Source organism: Notamacropus eugenii, chromosome 3 (genome assembly GCF_028372415.1).
Source record: "Notamacropus eugenii isolate mMacEug1 chromosome 3, mMacEug1.pri_v2, whole genome shotgun sequence".
NCBI classification, from domain to species: domain Eukaryota; kingdom Metazoa; phylum Chordata; class Mammalia; order Diprotodontia; family Macropodidae; genus Notamacropus; species Notamacropus eugenii.
Genome location: NC_092874.1, coordinates 198,264,373 through 198,289,425, shown reverse-complemented (window position 1 = coordinate 198,289,425; position 25,053 = coordinate 198,264,373). Strand labels below are relative to the sequence as shown.

Genomic DNA, 25,053 nt, shown 5'->3' with positions numbered 1-25,053 from the left:
CCTCAGGGAATATTTTAAAGGTGAAATCATTATGTCTATGAAGTTACTCTGGCTTATAGGTACTGTCCAAGCAGCAATTTATCAAATGGTCAAGTTTAATTTTAAAAGTTTGCTTTTTCCTTCTAAAAATAAGAAACAGGTAGATTGACACCGGTGTCCTCAGTTGTTCTCTATGACCTCAGAAACTGATTACTTTTTGATGGTCACATGTCGCATATAGTAAGAAAGGTAGCTGGGTGGGGGGGGGGGGGTAGGAGGGAGATTGACAATGGTTACTTCAGTCAACTTTATTTTAGTGTACTGTAAGTTATTTCAATTTACATTTGTCAGATTAAGTGATTTACAGATTATGTCATTTGGACTAAACCAGTAGATCAATAGTCTTGAAGGATTTCTTAAAAGAAACCACAAATTGAAAATAAGCATGATCAAACAACAGCAACTCCTCATCAGACATATTACAAAGAAAAATTAATGTTGGTTGAATAGGGTCTAGCAAGTAAAAAATTATCAAGATTATTTGAAATATGGATTTACATCCACTATCATTAATCATCCTACGTGTATAGTAAGCCTTGAAATATTAGCTATAGTCATAGTAGGAAGCCATAATAATTAGCAAACCATTTTGAAAACCAAGCATCCATAGCACAAAGACAAACATTTACAAATTTTCCAGCAATATTTAAAGCCATATAATAATCTAGTACTTTACAAAATTTTGGTGACCTCAACAATAAATATTTAGAAGCTTCCTTGGAGGTTCCCTATATAATAATGAAAGACAAAAAGTCACACCTCTGGAGGAATGCTTGTTCTACATGCTATGGTAAAAATAGCTGAAATACCACAAGGAAAACAACATGGTGAGAAACTGAAGTGTGTTTCTTTGTCAGCCAAACGCAGAGAAAACAATGTTAAAGATTTGAAAAAGCAAATATTCAAATTACTGTGTGTGAGTTTTGCTACAAAGCGGGATAAATGTACAGATGTTTCTAGCATGTCTGAGGTTTTTGGCATTTGCTACATTGTTTCAACTATAGAATACATGAAGAACTCCTTTTGGGGGGTAAGCCACTAAGGGAGGGATATAATACAAAAGCTATATGCTTAACAGCACACTACTTTTCTTATAGAAACAATGTTTTCCAAGAAAACTATATAACCACTGATGGAGTGGTTGATTTGAATGGAATAAATAAAGAATTCTAGCAGAGAGAGCTTCACATGTGAAATTCATTCAGGGAATCATTTAGAAGCAAGCCATTACAAAAGAGTACAAAGTACTATAGGATGTCCCCAATATGGTTAATTTGTATTAAAGTAGTCTCTTTAAATAGTAAAATATTTACAATATTTCCTAATGAGATAGGCAGTAGCCAGGAAAAAAAGTTTATACACACACACACACACACACAGACACGCACACACGTATATAGTAGCACACATTTCACTGGTTATCACTCGCCAAAGTGCTTAAAGCACTAAACAATGTAATTATGTCATCTATAAAAACTCATCTTTACACCTAAAAAACCTGGAAACAATTTTCTAAATTATTTAAGGATATTCCACATAAAGAGTTTTGGTAAATTTTGACCCCATTTCCTGATTAAAAGTATAAAAATGCAACACCTTCCGACTAGTTTTCAAGTTAAAAACAATTGCAATCAGTCGTGTATCAGGATATAGCAAGATGGAATATGTCAAGATAGAAATTTTTGGGTTGATTTTTACCAAAAACCTTGCATAACTGGTAGACAGGTTTGAAAAATAATTTTGTAAATATAACCAGTGATAGAATTCTTCCATTTGGATGTACATACTTTTGTGAGGTATCTTTTTCAGCTGTGGCAGTTAGTAAAATAAAATACTGAAGTAAACATAACAAAACCAATGCTTTAAATGATTATCATGAAGTGTTGAGCCAAGATTTTCAAAAGTAATAAAGCATATTCAATCCCACTCCACTGCTCTCAAGAAAGTATTTTTGTCATATTATTTTAGAAAAGATTTTATATCATTAATAAATTAAATAAAATGACTTCAAAATCACATTTATTTCATCTGTCTTTTAAAATGTCTATTTTTGTGCATGTTTCATATTGTCCATAATATATTTTTGTAGTAAGCTAAGACCAAATTTTCCTAAAATACTTCAAGCTATCTGGTGATTGATAGATGGATAAATCTGACCAAGCTATCAAGTTAGTTAATTGCCCCCTGTAAGCACCAATGTATGGTTCTACAGATGCAAAGAAGTCTTTTGTTTTCCATGCTAACTAACCTGGATGACTTGAGAGCAGTCCTATACCGAGAGAGTGATGATCACTAGAAACCAATTGCTTTTGCCAGTAGAGGACTTAATGACAGACAGCAAGACTCACTCTTCCATCTACAAACTGGACTTCCTGGTTATTACTGAAAAGATCAAAGAATATGTAAGTGGAGCAAGACTGTAAGTACAAACTGATAACAATCCACTGACATATTCTGACCAGTGCCTTGTTTTATGCTGCTTGCTACAGATGGGTAGGAACACTGGCCATCTATGAATTCAGCATTTACTATCCATCAGGGAAGACATGGATGCTTTGTCTCAAAGGCTATGTGACCCCTGAAGCTATGGTGATACCTTTAATGAAAGCTAGTTATGACGCCCAAGAAGCTGGACTACATAGTTTCACTAGACAATGTGCCAGTAGCTAAAAATAATAACAGTTACATTTATATAGCACCTACTATGTGCCAGGCACTGTACTAAGAGTTTTATAAATATTATGTCATTTAAAACTCACAATAACCCTGGGAAAGTAGGTGTTTTTATTATACTGATTTTACAGATGAGGAAACTGAGGCAGAGGGAGGTTAAATGACTTGCCCAGGGTTAAATGGCAAATAAGAGTTAGAGGGCAGATTTGATAGCAGGTCTTTCTAACTCTAGGCTCCATCCACTGTGCTACCTAGATGCCCACCTAGCATCTGTGGATATTGTTTCAATGACCTCATACTCTGACTCAGTTGTCTGTGGATGTCGAATGCAAACTAAGAAATAAGACAGTGATGCTGTGGGACTCTCTTTCTCCCCCCACAAAAGAGGGGGATTGTTGAAATGAGGATAGAAGTTGGAAATGTGCAATGCAGTGCTATTATCGAGCAAATTCTCTTACTTTTCCCACAAGATGGTTGGAGAAAGTGGTTAGCATTGCCCAAAGCATGCCTGAAAAGAACCACATGATGACTTTGGACATATGAACTAGGAGAGGACCCTGGAACTAGTTAGAGACATATTCTGTCAGCCTAACATTGGCAGCACATGCCATTAAGAACTGTGGGCTTTGCACTTGAGGTGTTCAAAGAAGAGTACTACCAACCTGTGCCACTTATTTGTTGAATATCAGCACTAGCACACCTTTGGAACCTGTCTGCATTGGCTTTGGAAGGAGATAGTAAGAATACATCATATATTGTTGGTGAATGACCATTTTACCAGGTATGCATAAGCAAACTCTCCTGGAACCTGGAAAGCACTCTCTATTTTCTAAGCTATTGTGGAAGAAGTATTTCTTAGAGTATGGATTTCATACCAAGATCCATTTTGGCCAGAACAGAGATTCAGGAAACAGGTTATTCAAGGAAATACTAACTTTGGCTGGTATAAAGAACTTTAGAAATATACTCTACCATCCTCAAGGAAATCCATAACCTGAACATTTCAACTACACTGGAATATAAAATCTTCCCTGTCCAATAATAGGACTAAGTGACCACGTGTTCCCCTTTTCCTTTGGAATATGGGCTGTGTTCCTAGGTCTAAAGGTACAATTGACAGGGCTCCAACTGTCTTAACTATTTATACACATCACTGGACCGGGGAGCACCAACATCTGGGTTCACAAAGCTGGGACCCCTTATCAATGGCTACCCAGAGCCCTGTCAGTTGGATCTTTCTTAGGTACTTGTATATCTTTCTGATCTTTCTGCATTCTTGATCTTTCTGCATTGTTAAACTGAAGCAAGATTATTAACCCCTTTGAAGCTGTCTTTCCTTTAGAAAAGCAGATCAAAGAACCTGTGCTAGCAGCCCTCCTGTTGTGCTGCTGTTACTGGTCTTACACCTCCACAGCAACTGCAAGTATCATTAATGTTACACATGCTACTGAACATATGAGAACTGAGACCAGGACAATAATCTCAAAGCAAATATGTAGCATTTCTAATACATGTGTAGGACTCTCCTGGGAATTATGCCACAGGCTGTACTTGCTGATGTTTGGGTGAAAATCATGCCTACCTACTAACTTGCACTTTGACACGTTAGAGGATGCAAACACTCATAACCAGTATATCTCTCATTGACTAAGAAGTACCTATCAATTAACCACGTCTTCAGGTAGAAGAATTCTGAGAAAAGAAAAGATAGTATGAAGCCCAAGTTCATTATTAGGACCTTTAACAAGAATACCTGGATGTTTAAGAAACACACATATTAGCAGATCAATGGAAGGTTCTCCATCCACTGGCCTCAGAGACTGGTGGGGCCCCTATAAAGACAATTCATCACAACCATTTATTGCCCATAGGACAGTCAGACTCTGTGAGGATCAAGTGGAAACATGTTATGGACATTTATCTCATTGGACTCCAGATAAAAGCCTGTCTGGCTGTAAAGACTGTCTAAAGCAGGCACTGGCTTTGAAAGTTACATCTCCAGCAATGAAGACACTGTTTACGGAACCGAAGAGCCTTCCTTGGACCCAGTTTTGACAACAGAAATAGACTAAACCCAGATGCATCACATTTCCTGCCTAGAATTTCAGCCATTCAGACTCACAGGGTGAAAAGATAGCCTACAAAGCCTAGTAACAATGATAACCAACCCAGAGCCTCCACAAATTCATATTTATGAGTGCAAGACTATACTTACGTTAAGGAATGTGATCAGCCCATATCACCTATTAGTTCAGGTATGGGGGCAGATAGATCAGCAGGTTACAAGAGAGTTATGCAGATATAGCTGACCTGTGTACGGATTAACCTGTGAAACTGGGGAAATGGTTACCCAAGTAACCATACAGTAATACTAATGCTTATTCATGCAGTGTGTGTTTTATATGTAATTGCATATGTTTAGTGAGACCTCTGTTAATTACTGCACTGTATTGACTCATGCTATTATTTTATTGTTTTACTATTGCAACCAGTGCTGTACCAGTATTTGGTAAACTGAGTACAGCTCCATTTACCCAGATTATGTTGCTGGCTCTTCGCATATATACCAAAGACAAAGTTTAGAGACCACTGTCAGGGAGGGAAAAAATTTTCTGAATTGCCCACTGGGGAAGACAGAAGAGATAAAGGATCACTCTGTAGCTCAGCAAGAGGTGTAAAGCCAGGCAAAGCAGGGGTAGGTAGGTAGCACATATTGACACATATGTTATATACATCCATCCGTATACACATATGCATATGTATATATGTGTGTGCATCTGTGTCTCTTTAAAACCAAAGAGTAGCAGCCATGCATAGTCCAATTCCACTTTTTACCAGCAAAGAAGCTTTGATCTACTTCACTTTCCAACTTGGGCTAATCTGCCCCTTCCCAGGCAGTGTTTTGGTTCCTTGTTCCCAGGGACTCACTATACTGTTATCAGGCTCAGTTGGCCTTAGCCATATTCAGTTCAGTACTCCTGAACTCAAGGAATCCAGTAATCTCAGCCTCCTCAGCAGTAGGGACTCCAGGCATCTGTCTGTCACTAAGGCTGCCAATGGAGAGTACTTTTGTTCAGGATTCCCCAGAACTGTCTTTACCTTGTGGGGCATGGGACAATCTAAGAAGTGTCTTAAGAGCTTTATGTTTCTGTACCTAGGTTCCTGTTAATCTTTTGCATTTTAAGAATTTTATGTAGAGGGTGAAATAAAGGTTGTCCCATATTCAATATCTGTGTTTCATATTAAATGCTATATAAGACTAGGGGACCCTTGCCTACGTTTGAGGAGACACTGAGTGAGCTACACTTAAGCTTTCTTCAGATTTTTCCCAGAGTAAAAACTCCAGCCTGAAGGCAAAGAGCAATAATGGCTCCTTTGGGATCAACCCTCCCCCCCCCCCCCCCCCCTGCACCCCCTCCCCATCAGACCTGGGTTTATGTGAACCTAGAGTCCCTGAGACACATGGAAGTCACTCTGGACTGTTTTCCTACAAAGTATTCTCCTTTTTTCCCTTTTCCTCTTTAGGGAGAAGAATAGTACTCTGAACATTTCAGAGTCCCTTTTCTTAGGAGGTCCATAGTATTTTTAAAATGCTCCTATGTTTCTATAACAGACGCCTTGGCTCTTCATATTGGCCACACAGATGTGTGTGCCTTGACTTTAAAAAACACTATTTTATAGAGTTCTCCCAAAGATGCAACCTTTCTGTAGGCTGTTTGAATTTCTTAAGGTGGAATGATCCTAGTTTGAACTTTTAGAGACTAACTACAATAGACATGCTAATTTCAGAAATGAAGGGGCAGAAATATTATGAATACAACCATTATTAAAAATATCTCCCAAAGAAACAAACTAAAAGAAATTGTAAAAGTTAAAATATATTTACCACCCTTAGAAAAGGAGCAAGGACAAAAGATTAGAATTACCTTGGTTTCTTGGATGATTTCTTCAGGTTTTTTTTTTTAATTCACATGCAACAGTAGGTGACATGGTTGGCCCAGACTATCAAGCTCCATCCTCCTGACCTTTCCAGTCTCTACCAAAAAGTTTCTGAGACACAGACAGAGGGAGAGGAAGAGGTGGGCCTTGAGACAGTGAAGGCAGTAGATTCTGAAGATTTTCTGCATACAAAGAATGAACTCTTCTTTGACAACAAACGGGTAGAAAACTCTCTTTAAAAACCACATCTATCGCTAAACTGTGCATACTCTTTGACTCAGAAATACTTCAAATAGACATATATCCTGAAGAGATAAAAGAAAGATGAAAAGAATTCATATGTACATACTCATAGCAGCACTGTTTTTGTAGCAGTGAACTAGAAGCCCATCAGTTGAAGGAATGGTTGAAGAAAAATCCCTTATAAGTATAAATGCTATCAAGTCATAGGAAATGATGATCTGGAAGGATTCAGAGAAACTTACCAAGAGATATGAACAGATGCAGAGTAAAATAAGCAGTACGAGGACAGCAATTTAGGTGGTAACTATAAAATTATAAAGAAAAACAACTTTGAAGGACTTGACCAACTATAACTCCATAAGACAGAGGATGAAATGTGCCTTCTGCCTTTTGACAGAGAGGTGAATGGATTAGAGATACAGAAAGGCACACAACATTTGCAAACACCTTCAATATCTGTTTTGGTTGGATCTGTTTTGTTATACTAGGCCAATGTATTACAAGGGAAGGTTTTAATTTCTTTTTTAGGGGAATGTGGAGTGCAGTGACTAGTGACTAGTGACTAGTGTTAACAGGGCTCTCCGAAAATGAAAGACAAGAATGTCAATCAATAATTTGATATGGACAAGAAAAGAACAGAAGGTTTAGAAGGACACATAATCAGAACAGCTTTTGGAAGTAAGGTGATGACCCAACCCATGTATATTTGACTCATGGTTTATAAGCAATGTTCTTTTTCTGTTTTTCTTTGCATAAGGAAATGTTGAGGTTTGTTGGTGTACATCAAGTATGGAATAAGAACAACAAAAAAGGAAACATTAAGCATGTTTAGAAATTGGCAAGAATTTCTCCTGTCCTCTGTCACTGACTCCTACACCTGTTATTTGGGTGTTGCGTTGTTTCTTTGGCATTTCCTTTCTACTTGAACTGCTGATCTATAATCCTCAGAATCATAAGATGTTATCTTGAAGGCCATCTACAGAACCACCTCTCATTATAGCGAAGAAGTAATCAGTACTCCATGCAAAATAAGCCAATCTTTTCTGTGCTAGAGGGAGCAAATGCTCCCTCACATGCTCCCTCCCACCTCCCTCTCCAGAGGAAAAAAAAGGCCAAACAATGTCCTCAGGAAAGAAAAGTCGGGGTCAAATCATTGGAAAAATTCAAGCATCAGACACACCTATGACTGGCCACAAGTTTTACATCAAACCCTCCAAAAGCAGGCTTAAAACCTGATACTACCCTACAGTTGAAGGAAGGCAGCCTCCAATAATACTGAAATGCACTACTGGCCCATATGAAGAAATCTGTATATGGAGTGGAGGCACTTATACAAAACCTCTTGCTTTGTAATCAAATCTGGCCTCGGTCCCACCTTCCCCCTACCCCCCTCCATTTTCCTGTTTTAACTTCCTGAGCACTGTTGGGGAAAAAATGTTGATTCTTAGCTCCAGTGTTGCAGAGGGTAACAGACTGGGAAAGTATCCAAATCATCGCTAGTTCAGATGAGTTGACATGGCAGTAGAAGTTTCATAATTATTCCAAAAGACACGTCCAATGAGAATAATATGCACCTTAAAGTAATTTGCAGGTTATCACTTCACTTGCATCTGAAATTTGTATCCTGGGTGAGCTGCTGCAGATAGTGAGGGTTAGGGGGGAGGGGCGGTGATACTGAGAATAGGGAAAAGAGAAAGATGAGGGAACAGTTGATGGAAGAGAGGATGTTGTTTGCTAGTGGCTGGTCTCAGGTGGAAGAAATTGCTACAGCCAAACGGTTGAAGAATTTAAAGAGACAGAAACAGGTTTCTACATTTATGAGAACATCGTTTTTCCTGGACTCTAGTAGGGAGAGCAGCAAAACCTTTGATTCTGGGATTAGCTCCAGATGATTCTTACTCGACTCTTTTTATCTAAGGTCGTTTCCTGGCTTTTGTTCCTTTTTCCTATACATGCACTTCTAAATACTCTAGTCATCCAAGCTCTGCTCGCTACCCCTGACTTTTCTGGGAAAAGTTGACTCCTGTTTACTGCCCTAACCCCTTGGCCCCTCCGCTCCTTATCAGGCTGCTCTGGAAGGGAGACGTCGGTACAAGCTACGGAGCTTTCCAGCTGAGCCTGAGCGCCAAGCCGGCTCACCACCCCAAGTTCCGCGCCCCGTCGCCTCCCCTTCCCTCCAATTCTGGCCGGCGACTTTCACAGCCTTTAGGTTTTCTGACCTTCGCAGCCCAAGCTGGCGGGGGTACCACGGAGCAGGATGAGCAGATCTTTTAGGTACCAAGCAAACTGTATGGAACCAGCCTCCTTCCTCCCCCCGCCGGTGAGACTAGGAAGAGCAGGATCCGAAACGAGAAGAGCTGCGCCCGCCCAACTCCGTGAACTGCCAATTTATGCTATTTATTTTTGACTTTTAATTTCTCAAAGACTAGCCTGAGAGCGTTGCTTACTCCAGACCCCCCTCGCCCCCCAGCTCCCACCCCCGATACCTCGCGATCGCACAAGTCTCATTCCTCTGCTTTGCAAACCAGCACGATTTCGGTAGCGTCGAGAGGTATCTGGCAGAACTGCGCCCGGACTACCTTAAGGCAAAGCGCCTAAACGCAGCGAACCAGCCTCCGCGGGGTGGCTCCCGAAGCCACAGCCAATGGCTCCCCTTCTCTGTTTAAATAGATTTGCAATGTCAATCATTTTCTCCTTCTTCAGCCTCCCTTCCACCGCCATATTGGGCAACTAAAAAAAAGTGCTCGGCTTTTTGGGGTGTCTTTTTATATTCCTTCCCTTTCCCAGTCTCTTCCTACACCACGACTTTTGAGATCAGCCAGGTGTTTTTGTTTGGTTTTGTTCTGTTGTTTCCTCCGCGGCTCGGTTTGGGAAACCCACAGGCTCTTACCGGCTGGGTCTTGGACTAGCTTTTCCAATTCCCCCCTCCCCTCCCCTCCCCTCCCTTTCTCTCCTTTCCCCCCCTCCCTCTCCCTCCCTACGTCCCTCCCTCCCTCTCTCCCTTACACTTGATCTGCTGGGAGACTTTTCTGCTGGCTCTCCCGGGCTTCCCCCTGCCCCCTCCCCCAAACCCAACACTGATCCTAAAGCTTGTGTAATTATTGGTGGTTGTTTGTTTCCCTTGGCCCCGAAAGGGAATCGCGGGACCTATATAAAAGGGGCTACGTGTTCGGATTTTTTTGTTGTTGTCGTTTTTAAAAGTTGAGTGGAGACGAGGGAGGACGATGTCAAACGTGCGTATTTCGGACGGGAGCCCGACCCTGGAGCGGATGGAAGGCAGGCCGGCGGAGTACCCCAAGCCTTCAGCTTGCCGAAACCTCTTCGGCCCGGTGAACCATGAAGATTTAACGCAGGACTTAAAGAAGCATTGCAGGGACATCGAGGAGGACTGCCAGCGCAAGTGGAACTTCGACTTTCGGAATCACAAACCCCTGGAGGGGAGTTATGAGTGGCAACCTGTGGAGAAAGACAGTTTGCCCGAGTTTTATTTCAGGCCCCCGCGGAACCCCAAAGGGAGATGCCAGGGGCCCGGCCAGGAGAGCGGTGATCTCAACGGAGTGCGCCAAGCGGGGTTTTTTATTGCTTCTCAGGGAATCTCAGAGGACACCCACTTAAGAGATCAAAAGACTGAGGGTGCATCCGAAAGCCAGACGAGTTTGGCAGACCAGTGCACTGAGACGAGGAAACGACCAGCCACGGATGGTAATCGCTCCTTTAAAATTAAAATAAAACAAACCCCTCCCTTGTTTACTCGGTCTGTCTGGGCCACTCCTTGGCTTTACTGGAGGTCCGTCCCCGAAGTTGTGTCTAGAGAACACCAGCTCAGTTCTTGGCTTTTCCATCGGTAGCTGAAGCTATTAACCTTACGCTCCGGTGCTCTCATCTAACTAGTTATCATTTCTTTTGAGTTAAGGCTACTAGTTGTGTTTCCTGCCAGTCGGTGTAAAAATTTATCTGTAAACTTAACGTTTAAAACCCACCGCCTTCCTAAAACACCTGTCCCCTCCCCCAGTCTGCCATCATAAGGTATGTTAGTCACCCAAACTATTATCTTGCAGCTAGGATGTTCCTAATTATCCCTTGGGAAAGATTGCGCTATGTTATCCCTCGATAGGTACCGGGGTCTTGGGAGCAGGTCTTTGTTAATAGCAACAATATTTTCAGGATTTTAATACAATCAGATTGCTCCAGGATTGTGGGTGGTGGTAGTATTTCCCCCCTCCCTTCCCCCGGCTAACTTTTGTTAGCTAATGCTTTTAATAAAATCTGTTGCTTGTCTTCCCCTCCTCCTCTCCACAATTTCCCCTGCTAGATGTCTCACCTCAAAACAAAAGAGCCAACATTACTGAAGAAGAGGTCTCAGACACTTCTCCCAATGCTAGTTCAGTGGAGCAGACGCCCAAGAAGCCCAGTCTCAGAAGACATCAAACGTAAACTACTTAGGTGGGTTGCTTAGCTAGGGTTCAGAAATGAAACCAAACTGCACTGCTGGAACTGGTAGTCTCTGCAAACTCCTCAACACATTTTATTTATTAGTTGCCTATGGATAAGAAGTTTGCTAGTTTGTTAAGGGTATTTCAGGCCCCCTTCCGCCCCCTCATACACATTTTGTGAAGTTGAAAGAATAAGGAGTAGGGGAAAGGGTCGTTGAGTTTCATGCAGTTTTCTCCATCAGGCAGATCTTTTCTTGAGACAAATTAAGCAGTTACTCCAGAGTGAAAGATAGCATCCTGGATGAAGACTTATCCTGGAGGTAGTTCCTGGTGAAAGGGAGATCATCCTCTTATGAGCCTTCACAAAAACTTGATTGGAAGATGAGATTTTTTTCAGCCCTAAATAGGGCTGTGGTTGTTCTGTGACCCAGCAGAGGAGTTTGAAGGTTTTATCATTTTTCAGTGGTTTCAAATAAAGGCATTGTGTGGACCCAGAGGGAAGAAGGGGAAACAAATGGTTTCATCTTTTCATTTGAGAATAAACGGAGCTCCAGTGAGTCACAGAAGAGTTTAGAAATAGGATAAAGTGGCATGTGCAACTCATTTATTTTGATCCTTCTAGTGTCACACCACTTCTACTGGGTTTTTGGAGGGTGAGGGAAACATGTTTATGCAGAAGAACACGCAGAATCATTAAAAGTTACTCACAAAGTTTTTCCACAGCTCTGAAGTGCTGCAAAGTAAAAGTTAATGAATTCTGTCCCCCTTAAGCAATCTGGAACATGTCAGCATGTATATGCAAATTGTGCTAGAACAACTCACTATTTGGGTATTTCAAGGGGAAAGGAATAATAAGTATCAGGGCTGGCTAAGGCTGTCTACTTAGCTCTAGGGAAGTGGAGATTTCAATAATATGCTGAATTTGATCAGTTTAGATAGATGGAATAATTCAGTCCTCAAAGCTCTATTTAGGGGGCCTTAATTCTTCAGGCCAGCTAATTCTACTAGTCTACTAGGAGAAACTGAGTCTCATTTCTCCCTATAATATTCTTTATCAGTGGCTGCCACCTGGTAGGTGCACAATAAGCATTTATGGAATGTCGATGGAAACTACAATATAGAGGACACTTTAAAAGTGTGTGAGGGCATGTTTTTATTTCTTAAATTGAAAAGTCGCTCCAGTTTTTTTATGTAAATTAAATGTATATAACCTCCATACAATACAAAATGCCCACTTGCAGGGGCTTGTTGAAAGATGGCTTTATAGAACCTCTCTATACAGTGGAGGAAATTGGATGAAATTGTTGACTAATTCACCTGAAGATGTCAATATCTGCAGTGCTGCCAGGTCTCTTTCATATATCTTTATGTCAGACCCTCATAAAGTTTTGGTCTTGACTTATTCAGCTAAGCAAGACTTCTCAAATTCAAAGAATCTTTAGAAATGTTTACTCAGAGCACTGGCAAACTTAAAACAAACAAACAAAAAAAGCAACTGTACACATATATTCATCACAAGAAACAAGGATAAGCTTTAAAATTTTTTACCCTATTAGCTTAAGAGATAGCCATAAAATATTGCCAAAGGTCTTTTCAGCTGGATGAACTAGCTTAAAGGGCTACAACAGTTTACCTATACCATATTCATTTTGCATCTTCTTAATTTTTTTTGTACTGACCACTTAACTATGTGATTAATTCCTAGTACTCTCCTCTACCAATGTAGATCAACAATATATCTCTGTAACTTATGATCTTAAGAAAAAAAAGTTGCCTGGGGCACTAAGACTTTCAGTGACTTTCAAATCAGAACTTAAACCCTGGTCTTCATGACTCCAAGGCCCACTATGCCATGTTTTCCCCCTCATTCTGTTCTTAGGCATTTTTCAAATAAAGGTGAGTTGTGGAATTTTTTTTTTTTACCCTTGTAATTTGTTTTGTCCTTCTGTATCTCTTGGTCATCAGTCCATATTCCTTATAATTCCAGATTCCTTCGTAGTGTGGGGTAGTGGGGTGGCATGGCAATAGGATAAGTTATACAATTAAGCTAAGATGAATTAGCTTTGTTACTTAAAACCTTTCCAAGTCTCAGTTTGGAAGAATGAATGACCAAAGACATGACTTCATCTATCTGTCATTATTAGCCTTCTGCATTTAGCTTGTGTATATAATCCACCCACTTCAAGCCCTTGAGCAAGCAAGACAGTGAGAAAATAATTTTTACCTAGTGATTTCCTTTGCTGCTGTCAGAATTAGTTGTATCAGTGTCCTTAATGCACTTTCCCCTCTCCCCCCATTTTTTGTTTTGCAGAATTAAGAATGTGTCCTTGTTCATTGGATGTACTAGAGCTTGATGAAACAAGGAAGATATAAATTCAGTTTTAAGAATACATATCGCTGACTTCATGGAATGGAGATCCTGTTTAAGCACTGAAAACCAACAACACATTAACACTAAAATTTTGGGCACTCTTAAAAGATGTGCCTCTAAAAGCATTGGATGTAGCATCATGCAATTAGGTTTTTCCTTATTTGCTTCATTGTACTACCTGTGTATATAGTTTTTATCTTTTATGTAGCATATAAACTTTGGGAATGGGGGGGGCAGTGGGGTGGGCTAAGATATGAAGAAAATAGAAAACCTGCTTCAAATTATGTAGCAAGAATATAAATGTATGACTTGCATGAAAAGAAGCAACCTTGGGTTGGGGGTGGTGGTTAAGCTTTTCCTTTAAAGATGTAATATCCCTTTCAGTGAGACCTGATATTTCTTTTTAAAAATTGCAACAATTAAAAGTCAACAGCTGATTACTGTTTATTATATTACATTTATTAAGAATCTGGAGCTCTGATGTATCCATTATGTTAGAGCAAAGCCTTTTTTTTTTTTTTTAAAGGAGGGCTATAAAATGGAAACCTTTTTAGAGTGAAGTAATTATCCAGTTAATTAAGGCTTAAGCAAACAATCCATATAATTCAGGCAAAAACAAAATTGACTATGATGAGAATTGGCAATCTGTATTTGTCAGATAAGCCAGAAAATTGTCTACACATTCACTTCATTTTGTGTTTGTAAACATGGCCTAAATAATGTTGTCTGGGAATTAAAAAAAAAATACTGAGATTCAAGGTAAAAAAAGTAATGGAATCCTTTTTTAATTTAAAATTAAAAGGAATATGATGTGTTTGATGGAAGGTGAGAATGAATTAGAGGTAGCTGTTGGTAGAAGAGGGAAATGGATACTGCATCTTTAAACAGTATTTCTACATTGCTGTATGTGTATGAAACATTTTAAAGTGTACCTGTGTACATAACTCTGTAAAGACACTGAGAAAATTATACTAACTTATTTATGTTAAAAAAGATTTTTTTTTAAATCTAGAAGATATAAAAGCCAAAGTGGCATGTTTTGTGCATTTGTAAATGCTATATTGGGTAGGCTTTAGGGATTTTTTTTTCTTCTGTTAAATAATATGGCTGTGCTTAAAAGGATTGCCTACTGAGCCAAGTATAACGTTTTTTGTAATGTGTAATTGTTTCCCATCAAGCAATCAATAAATAAAACTGCCATAGCTATTAAATGAGTTGGACTGATGCAGCTGTTCCTTGGAGCCATTACACCTGATACTGCAGTGGCTTTCATATGGACACACACCACGAACTGGCAAAAGATCTTAAAAATATAGGACCAAATTTGAGTGAGTGTTATATTGGCCAGAATACACTTGTCCTAATTCTCCATTTAGTTTTGGGAATCATGCAATTTTAGAGCTTGAAAAACACCTGAGAGGTCACATGTTCCAATCTTTATTTTGCAGACCAGGAAGTAGGCCCAGAGAAGTGATTTGCCCAAGGTCATACAGGTACTAAAGTATTAGAACCAAGGTTTTTTTACCCTGGGATTCTAATGACAAATCCAATACTCTTTCCAGTATTACCTTATGGCCAGGATGTCCGAAATGAAAGAACCAGGCTCCTGGAATTGTTTAAAGAATAAACACACCCCAGTGATTTCAGGGAGCAGGGGCTGGGAGGGGTGTGGTAATCTTGTATAAATGAAGTACAAGATTGTTAGTGGGTAGACTTGATGACATCTGTTTTGGCTACTCAAGAGATGCAGGGTACAAGACATTGATCTAGTATTAGAAAGCTCTTCTTGGAAATAAGGTAACAATCTGAATATTATTAGTATTTTACCATGTAATTCATATCTTCCTTATTTTTTCTCATATTACTTTAAAAGTTTAACCACTGCCACAAATACAATGTTGTGACCAATACCCCTCTTTTTTCACCCCTTCCCCATTAATAGAAGTGAAATATACTTTGAAAACACTTATTTGATTGGAGTAATTGGAATTTAATTCAACAAACCTTAAGTACCTACTTGTAGAAGTAAGTCCTGAGTTCAGGCTGGGCCTCTGACACTAGCTGTGTGATCCCAGAAGAGCTTTTAGACCACATTCTAGGTCTCATTAACTAAATCCTTGCAGTATGTTGGTGTGAGGGAGTGCCTCACGTTAAAAAAAAGTCATAACTCCTTTTAATATTTGCCCTAGGACCAGGCACTGTGCTAGGTTTTCAATCTAACCCAAGAGAAAAGGGGCTTAGTCCTATAGGAAAGATTAATGCTAAGTATTTGAAAGGCCTTCCTTCTGTCTGAGAGACAAGAAAATATAATATTGCAGTGGAGATTGTGTAATTACCTTCTTTAGAGATTAAGAAAAAAATTACAATCTTCCTTCATGGAATGATCTCTTAGGTATAGCTTTTCTTAAGAGGTATCCTCTCAAAAGACCTTTCCAATTTAGGATTTGGCTTATTACCCAGGAAGATTTCAAATCTTTCAAGAAATTTTGCATTGTGCCTTTTTTCCCACATTTGTTCTACTGATCACTGTTACGAAGAAACAAAAATCACACATCAGGTGGTTCAAATTCCAGTCTTAACTCAGTCACTAACCATCTGTTACCTCTCTAGGCCTCAGTTTACCTCATCTGTAAAATGAAGGGATTGGACTAGATCTCTAAAGCCTTTTCCAGCTTTAAAATTCTAGACATCTATAAAGAAAACCGTCAATAGAAGGTAATTCTTCATCCTTTCCCTCCTTTTTATTTACACCACTACCTAAAGAGTTGAATGTTAATCCCCACTTAAAAGTTTTCAAAGCCCTTCAAAATTAGTGTGTATTATTCTTTCCTGAGATTTTAATCATGGCTTGAGAAAACAGAAAATCGTTCATTTTATTTTTTAAAAAAATTCTTCTTCTTGGAAGAATCTGAGTTTTTTTATCCTTAATTTTGATCTCATTAAAATGGGATAACATAAGAATCTTCTCACACTGTTACCCTTTTCCCCTGCAGCCAGCCAAATCCTGGTCGTCTTTCAAGGCCCAATTCAAGTTCCACATTCCTGATCACTCCGTGCTTTATCCATCTCTCTGTTTCCAACTCTTTTTCTTATTTTAAACAAATATGAGATAACCTCCATTCCTCATAACACACAATTCAGTGCTGAACTCCGAAAAGGTAATAAAACTTTACTACAAGTACTGAGGTTTTCTGAACTAGGATAAGATTCTTCTTAAATTAGTGAAGAATTCTGCACAGTATATAAAATGTTGTTGACAACTAAACCACTGCATAAACCACCCAAGCATTTTAGGACTGGAAAGGACCTTAGTGAACAGTGTCATTAGAGCAACAATGTCATTTTGTAAATGAGAAAACTGAGGCCCAGAGAGGTGGAATAACTGCCTTACGATCCCATCTTTGCTTAGTGGCAAAATAATCTCCTGTGCTCTTTTCAAAAATCAGACTCCTGTAGCATAATTAAAATGAAATTCCATTCAGGTGAACTGATTAGACCTTCGAGAAAACACCATTCCCTCCTACTGACACAGTATGGATCATGAGATAGTGAAGTTGACCCCTAAGATAACACAATTTTTCATCGGAAAGAAAAATCCTTTAATTTAGAAATGTGTGTGTGTGGATTTTAGAATCTTAATTCAAACACAATTGAAAAAAATGTAAAATGTCATTTCCCATACCAACTAGATTACATTTATATTGGCAATACACTCTTCAAAGTAAGCAAAAATAATTTTCAATTTTAAATCACAATTTAAACTTTAGCCTAGGATACAATTGTCAACTCCCAAATTGATATTTACGTTTTATGTACCTTATTTTGCTGAGAAATCCCGTGACATGCTTCAGAACTCTTGCCCCCACTTAAATAAAAGACGGCTTATCCAAGAATGTCTAACTCTCAGACAGGAAGGTTTTCAAAAATTCTACCAGGTCTATTCGCTCCCAGCTCTTTGGAGGAGTGGTGGCGAGAGAAAGGAAGGGGCGAAGAGTTTGTAGTAGTGTCCTCTCTTAAGTATCCAAAGTTCTTGCGTCAAGACAAGCTACATAACTCGAAGATTTGGGGTGCCCGAACGAAGAAAAATGGGTGCTCGCTGTGCCAGTCAAATTTCCTGAAACATAGCGCCAAGAGCAACTACCGCTGCTTCCCTTTTACGCGCCTGTAACCGACAATTCGAATTTAAAATCCGCCCGGCCGGCTAACTGTCGGCTGCTTTTCCCCGGGCTGCTGTGAGTAAGCCGCGAGCCACCTCCCCGAAGCCCGCTGCGGACATCGCTCGGGTCAGTGGCGGCTGACATCTTTTCTTTCCCTACCGCGATACTGGTCACTATGGCATTCGACTCTTATAAACTGGCCATTCCAAAGGTAGGGAGGACTGCCAATGGAACGTAGTAGGTACGGCAAATTGACTGGCCGGGTGACGATTGAAAGACACTCTTAGCTGAGAGCTCCTCCAGCCAACTGTGCCTGGTGCCCCTCTCGAACCCTAGCCTCCCTCTCCCCTGAGCCTTTATTGCTTCCTGGGACTTGGGGCTGGAAGACGAGCCCCGCCACAGTTTCCCTGGAGAGGCCAGGGAAATAAAGCCTTGCCGTCGTCAGTAGATGCTTTGGGGGTTTATATTTTCTCTTAGAAACACCCCCGCCCAGCTCTTCTCTGGATATAAGAAAGAAACAAATGCAACTTTGATGGCCCAAACCTAGAGCTTCCTCCCCCCCGTCCCCACCCAAGGTTATTGAGAGAAAATGGGAAGAGAGAATCTCTAAGAATGAACCGATCTAGGGCAGGCTGCTTACTCCCACCCCTCATCCCGGGCTCCAATGATCCTTAGCCCGCGCATTTCGAAAGGATTTAAAGCTCGCTCAGCTCGGAGGAGGACACGGGGAGAAAACGCCGCTCCCAGATGGGAAAAGAAGCGATTATTTGCTGTAGAACCCCACGGAAAGGGAATGGGGAGCTTGAAGTCAGAGTCGGGGTGGGTCTGGGGAAATAAATTGGGAGGAAACCATGCCTGGGGGGTGGGGGGGGCGCTCTCGGGAGGAGTAGGTGCTCTCTGGACAGGATGCGCCCATGGCTTAACCTTCCCAGAAATTAACATTGTGGACTACCGAGGGAAGTCTTTATTGCGCAATCGTTCCTGGTTTTTATTTGCAGTCTGTCTCCTTAAACCTCTGTGTCTTAGAAGATAAAAAAGAAATATTTCTTTAGGATGAGCAATTAGCTTTTAAAAGAACGGATTTAAACAAAATTAAAGCTAGCCGTATGATCCACCTGAACCACGCCCTAACTCGGGCGAACTGGCAAAAAAAGGAAAATAGTCTAAGAGTGGGGGAAAACAAAGAACCCCTCTCCTCCAGGTCCCGAGGATCCTAGGGGTGACTGTGGTAATTGGGTAAGGACTTTTTTACAGATGCCATGCAAATGCCAGAGGGAGGACTAGTGACTGGAATCTCCAGGCAAACGGGGTAGTGAGAAGGAGCATTCATACGTACGTCTATGTACGTGGACCTATAAATTAATGTGCGTGTGTACAAACGTGTGTACACGTAGGAATTAGTACAGAAAAGTCGACGGAGGTTCGAAGTCTTTCCACGAGTCTGAAAAGAAGCAAATAAAGGGCAAGGGAAAAAGCTCCGAGCGAGCGCACCCGTGGATTGCATCACTGTAACCTCTCCACCTCGGGAAAGTGTAGCAACTATCATGGCGCTGGACTGGGGATGAGTCCTTCTTGCTTTTCCTTCTTTTCCTTGAAAAAAAAAGGCCCAGAAACCAGTCTCCCCCGGTCTTTTTGCAAAAGTTTTTTTTTTTTTTTTTTTGCTTACAAACGCTCTTTTTGGCGGGGTGGGGTGGGGTGCTGGTGCTGGGGCTAGGGAGGAGGGAAGAAGGGGGGGGGGGTGTGGTTATTTATTTTGCTCGGTCCTCCTTCCCCGTACCGCGGTGGTGCTAGTGAACTCGATCGGCATTGGCTGATTTCAGTGACCCCCGGCGCAGCGTACATTTTCAGATTTAAGGTGGATTTGCGAGACGCTGCAACCTGGGTTGAAGCCTTTCTGGGTCTCTGCGCTATAAGAAAAAATCCTAACTCTGGGGCCGCGTTTTAGCCTGCCCCTCCCCAAGTTCCTCCTCCCTACGTGTCTTTCTCTGGCTCCTACCTCTTACCACCTTCTCTCTTATTGGTCATTTCTTGCACTTTGAATTTTCTAATTTTTGGGGGGGGAGGGGGTAGTAAGTACATTAGGAGACCGTAATGTACCGAGAGCATGTGATGAAAGCGACGTCAGCAGCCCGATATCTATAGGGTGTTTGCGTGGTGGTTTTGAGGAAGTAGGCGGAGGCAGAGTCGAAGCTTCCTGTCTGAATTTCTCGTTTTCCAAAATGTGGCTGATAATGAGTGGGGGAGGGTACACGAATGTAGTGATAAAACGCACTAGAAAACTGAGCAGACGTAGTGTAATAATGTTCACAAATGCGGCACGAACTTCCTGGAATTGAGTCGAGCTATACATGGCATATTCCCATGTCTTGGACAAGAATGCATCTAGGTTCCCATTTCTTCTTCCATCCCTTCTTTAAAATCAGAGGATTTAAAACTAGGGAGCCTGGAGGTCATCTAGTCCAATACTACCTTTCCCCTTTCACTTTAACAGAAAGGGAAAACTGAGGGCAAAGACACTGAAATAGTTGTGCCAGAGGTAAGGGGTAGTATTTAACAGGTTTGGGGTTCTGAACTTCCTACTCTAAATATCAAATTTTTTCTAATATATACGTGGTAAGTACGTGAGACTGTGAAGATACAAAGATAAACGAAAACAGTTCCAACCTTCAAGAAATGTACATTCTAACGGAAAGATCCAAAATCTATCCCACTCCACCCCCCAGCACAGCAACTGAACAATGGCAGATGCTTATTAAACCCTTGTTGATCGATCCATTGAATGTATAAACCAAGTACTGGGGGGAGGGGTTGGGAGTGAGGAACAGAGCCCTTGAGCTGGTTTTTGAGGGGAGCTAAGGATACAAGAGATAGAAAAGAAAAGGGAATCCATACCAGGCATTAGAGACAGCCTATGTCAAGGGGTAGGGGGATGGGGGGAGAAGTGAACTGTTTAGTTTGTGGAGCATCAGGAAGGCCAGTTTGAGAAATATGTTAGAGGGAGTGATGTGAAATAAATGTGAAAAGGTAGAGTGGCGCCAGATTGTGAATGACTGTAAATGCCACCCCATGAGTAGGTATCTTATCTTGGAGGCAATAGAGAAGTGGAAAAAATTTTCAAGCAGGACGGAGTGACTTGGTCAGGTTTGTGCTTTAGAAATACCAATTTGGAAGCTTATGTGGAAGGCAGATTGGAGAAGGGAGAGACAGGAGGAGGTAGGTAGACCAATTAGAAGTCTATCTCAGTAGTTGAGGGAGATAAAGAGGCAGATGATGGTTACATAAATGAAGAAGACAGATGCAACCAATGCTGTGGTGGGAGAATTGACAAAACCTGGCAACTGATTAGAAGGATGAAAGAGGAGTAGTCAAGTTTTGAATCTGAATGATTGGAAGGGTATTAGTGCCCTTAAATGCAGGAGGTTGGCCTAAGGGACAGGTATTGGAGGAAAGATAATAAGCTCAATTTTGGACATGTGGAATTATGAGACAGCCAGATGTAAGTGCCCATCAGGCAGTTGGTGGCATTAAACTGAAGCTTGGGAGAGAAATGAGGCCTAGATATATGTAGATTTGGGAATTATTTACAAGGAGATAATAATATTTGAATCCTTGGTTGCTGATGAATTCACTAAAGGAGTCGAGAGAAAGAAGAGGGTCTGAGATGCACCCATAATTAGGAAAGGATACAAATAATGACCCTGTAAAAGACACTGAGGAGTAAGGTCAGACAGGTTGGAGGAAAAGGAAGAGAAAACAGTGTCACAAAAGTTGACCTACGGAGTAACTAGGAAGATCATAACTTTTTGATTACAATTAGGTCTAAAGGTTGGAGACTGACAGGCCATTGGATTTGGCATTTAAGAGATAGTAGTAATAGTTAGCACTTATATTAACACTTTCTACTGTATATACATCATCTCATTTAGTCTTCACAAAAACCCTGTGAGGAAAATGCTCTTAAATGGAGAGATGTTAAACAACATGCCCTGTGTCACAAAACTAAGGAAATAATTGAGTAGAACTTGAACTTGCCTCTGGTAACTTTTAAGAAAACAGTTTCAGATGAGTGGTCAAATGACACACTAGTTTGCAAGGAGGTGACAAATTTGTGGGAACTGGAGAAGTGGAAACAATGGGAATAGGCAGCTTTTCTAGGAGTTTGCCTTTTCCTTTGTATTTCCTCTAGAGTACAGAGAAGATAGAGGGATTTCTCTGCCCTATGCTTTGGCTAAGTAGCAGATCAACTTTACAAATAAGAGACACTGCTCATCAGATAGCAATTTGAGAGAAAGCTAAAACTGGCAGCCACGAGTACAACTGTGAACAGGTTCAGGGAGTCCAGTTGTGTGATGTTATATCAGAGATGTTATGTCTGTCTAGGGAGAGCCGCATAAAGAAACCAAGAAAAGAAAAAGGACGTTGGTATCTTACAGTGCCTTCACTATATGTATTCTTTATATGTGTTCCTCTCTACTCTTGTACTCTGTGTTTGCCCATTCTTCCCACTGACACTGCATATATTTGTGGGAGAGTGCACTCCATGTTTCTGAAGGAGGTTTTCTGTTATTCATACAAAGCCATTTTAGTAATGCTTTATTAATTGTATCAACTGGCTGACTCTTAAAGATGAATGTACCAGTGAACTACCAGTGCAGTTCATGAACTACAGTTTTAGGAGTACCCATAAAGTACCTTGACTTTGGGATTATCTAATGATGGGGATCCTAACCGTTGAGTTTGTGTTGGGAGTAACTTCAGAAAGGTGACAAATGCTTAATGTAATCCTAAATTAAATAGTTCCTCTCACAGAGACTGTGGATACTATATATATGTATATATATGTACGTATATGTATATATATATACGTATATATACGTACATATATACGTACATATATATACATATATATCTTTAAAAGAGAATGGGGTTTTATATATTTAACTATCATTCTGGAGACAGTTAACATTCTGTTAACTGTCATGACTAGAGACTAAGAGAATTTTCCTGAGAGATTGTCATCTTTTTTAACTTGTGAAGATAAATTATGAAGGAAATTCTTGAGAAGACTTTTACTTCTGTCTCAGAGAGATGAATGATGGGACTGTCTTTCCAGAATAGAGAAGCATTTGAAGGCTAGAAATACCTTGGGTTGTCACCTTTTTCACTATGCTATTTTACTGAAATAGTTAAATTTGTCTTGGTATTATTTTTGTTATACAATTAGTTAATTGTATAGCCAGTAGGACTCGTTACTTAAACCTGTGGATGGTTGATTTAGGCAGTGATAGGTGAAGCTTACAGGAAAAGAAATTTCTTCAGTCTGTTTAATTACTTTAAATAAACTGGGGTACAGCCACAGAACTAGTTTACTAATCAACACAAGTAATGTTATAGTTTTAGTAATTTATCAGGAAATATCGTAAGGCAGGGTGTTATACTAGCTATAGAATTAAACTTGGACCTGAGTTCATGTCACACTTCTGCCACATACTGGCTGTGTGACCTTGGAAAAGTTATTACTTAACCTCTGAGCAAATGTCTGTGTAATTTAAAGGAGAGAGTAGGTGCCAACCTGCATTGGTAGATAGAATTTCCTTATCTGGGAGTTCTCAATATCAGTGAAATTGCTGATCTAGTTCCTATCCCTTTTCCCTGACCTATAAGAGAATATCAGAAGGTATTCCCTTGGTTGCATTAGAATCTAGGGTACGAAATGGTAAGGTAATAAGTCAGGTAGCAGTTTAAAGAGAGAGGGGACCACCCCAACCAAGCTATAGTTTGTTTTCTCCAAAACGTGCTATACTTAAAATGTGACGAAGTAACCCATCACTCTCTAAAGAGGCAGAGACAACTTTCTCTTGACCCATCTTCCATTCCAGGAAATTGTAAAATCCACCATTTGTTTAGGTAACCAGCAGTGGATTCAGGGATTCCTAACTTTTGAAACCCATGATATTACTACCAGGTCTGGAAACTTCCAATTCTCATGATTTGTCTTTGAACAAGTTACTTCCCATCTGGGAGCATCATGTTCTTCATTTATAAAATGGTATTGGGCTAGATGACCTCCCAAATCTCTTTTTATTCTAAATCTATGCTCCTAAAATCTAATTAACCTTTGTGATATGACTAATATTTGTCAGCATTGCCCTGATGGTGCTTCTCTCCCTCCACTCACAACATGGGGAATGGGTTTGAGGGAGGGCTAGGCTAGGCCTCTACTACTGTCCTAATCCTTTTTCCCTGAAAAAGTGGCAAAGATGTCTTTAAAACCTAATTGGCTCTGCTTCTTGATGCAATTTCCGGGAGTTTCCTGATGCCCTACAAGTCTGAAAAGTTCTTGCCTTGGGTAGTTGGGAGCAGTCAAGGCCTCTCTGACCTGGTTGATGAAGACCGCATGAATCACTGTGTCCTTCGTGATATCTATCATGCCCTGATGACTAGGTAAGTTTCCATATGAAGATGAAGTGAGCCATGGCCATGTCCACTGTATCCTTTGCTGTGTTAAGATATATTAAGCCTCTTTTTGTTGACTTTGACTGTTGAGTGTTTCATTTTGTACCAAAACTGAACCTGAGCTCAGAGTCTGCGAACATGCAGAGCTGCCTTCAAATCTGTTGCATTTTAGGAAATGCAATGAGGTGGGGCCAGGGGTGGGGAGGAAGGGAGGAAAATTCCTCCTCCTCCTCTTCTTTTTTCTTCTTCTACTTCAGTAGAAGTCCAGTTGAGAGCTAGCGTTGGCTATGTTTCAACAAAAAGGTCATGTGAAAGGAGACAGGACTCATTTATTATTTCTTCTTATGGTCAACAAAGTGGGTCGCTCTTCTTGGCTCAGTCACCAATCATTTTTTGTTCATCCCCGCAGGCATAGATATACACAAGGACCAACAAGGAACTATGTTGAATGAATAAACGAAAAAGCATTTATGTTTAATATGTACAAAGCATTGGGCACACATACCATAATGAAGGTAGCTTTTTCCTCTTAAGGAGTTTACGTTCTTAATGCAGGAGACAACAGCGAAGAATCCAGCAGATAAAAAGAGATTGACAATTAGAGAAAACCAGGTCCCAGAGGAAATGAGAAGGAAGCATCAAGGGTACAAGTTGGCCTTGGGGTAGGGGAGAAGAAGCATTTATTAAGTGCCTACTTTGTTATGTACCAAGCACTTTACAAATATCTCATTTGATCTTCACA

The 25,053-nt window shown here is 40.5% G+C and overlaps 2 protein-coding genes and 1 long non-coding RNA gene across 16 annotated transcripts in view; 1 reads left to right on the top strand and 2 right to left on the bottom strand.

The window, feature by feature from the left end:
- GPR19 (G protein-coupled receptor 19) overlaps positions 1-9,547 on the bottom strand; it is a 65,674-nt gene extending 56,127 nt beyond the window's left edge. For 4 of the 13 annotated variants that reach the window (XM_072653901.1, XM_072653900.1, XM_072653899.1 and 1 more), the window contains exons 1-3: positions 9,381-9,547; positions 6,639-6,762; positions 2,288-4,544 (exon numbers count right to left, since the gene is read on the bottom strand). The gene's annotated coding sequence lies outside the window, so the exon portion shown is untranslated. Of the gene's footprint in view, positions 1-2,287; positions 4,545-6,638; positions 6,763-9,113; positions 9,348-9,380 lie in introns of those variants that run through there. The other 9 variants (XM_072653906.1, XM_072653905.1, XM_072653910.1 and 6 more) reach the window with 6 other exon arrangements.
- Positions 9,548-10,051: 504 nt separating this feature from the next.
- LOC140533754 (uncharacterized) lies at positions 10,052-20,574 on the bottom strand. Its single transcript, XR_011977043.1, has 2 exons — positions 17,515-20,574; positions 10,052-11,654 (listed from the first exon to the last, which is right to left on the bottom strand). It is a non-coding gene; the product is annotated as an uncharacterized lncRNA (long non-coding RNA).
- On the top strand, positions 10,119-14,912 carry CDKN1B (cyclin dependent kinase inhibitor 1B). 2 transcript variants are annotated; one of them, XM_072653914.1, is made up of 3 exons: positions 10,119-10,596; positions 11,207-11,337; positions 13,639-14,912. In XM_072653914.1, the coding sequence occupies exons 1-2, from the start codon at positions 10,119-10,121 to the stop codon at positions 11,326-11,328; spliced, it is 600 nt and encodes a 199-aa protein (XP_072510015.1). In that variant the 3' UTR covers positions 11,329-11,337; positions 13,639-14,912. The 2 variants fall into 2 exon arrangements, with proteins under 2 accessions (XP_072510015.1, XP_072510016.1); XM_072653915.1 differs by lacking the exon at positions 11,207-11,337.
- Positions 20,575-25,053: the final 4,479 nt, after the last annotated feature.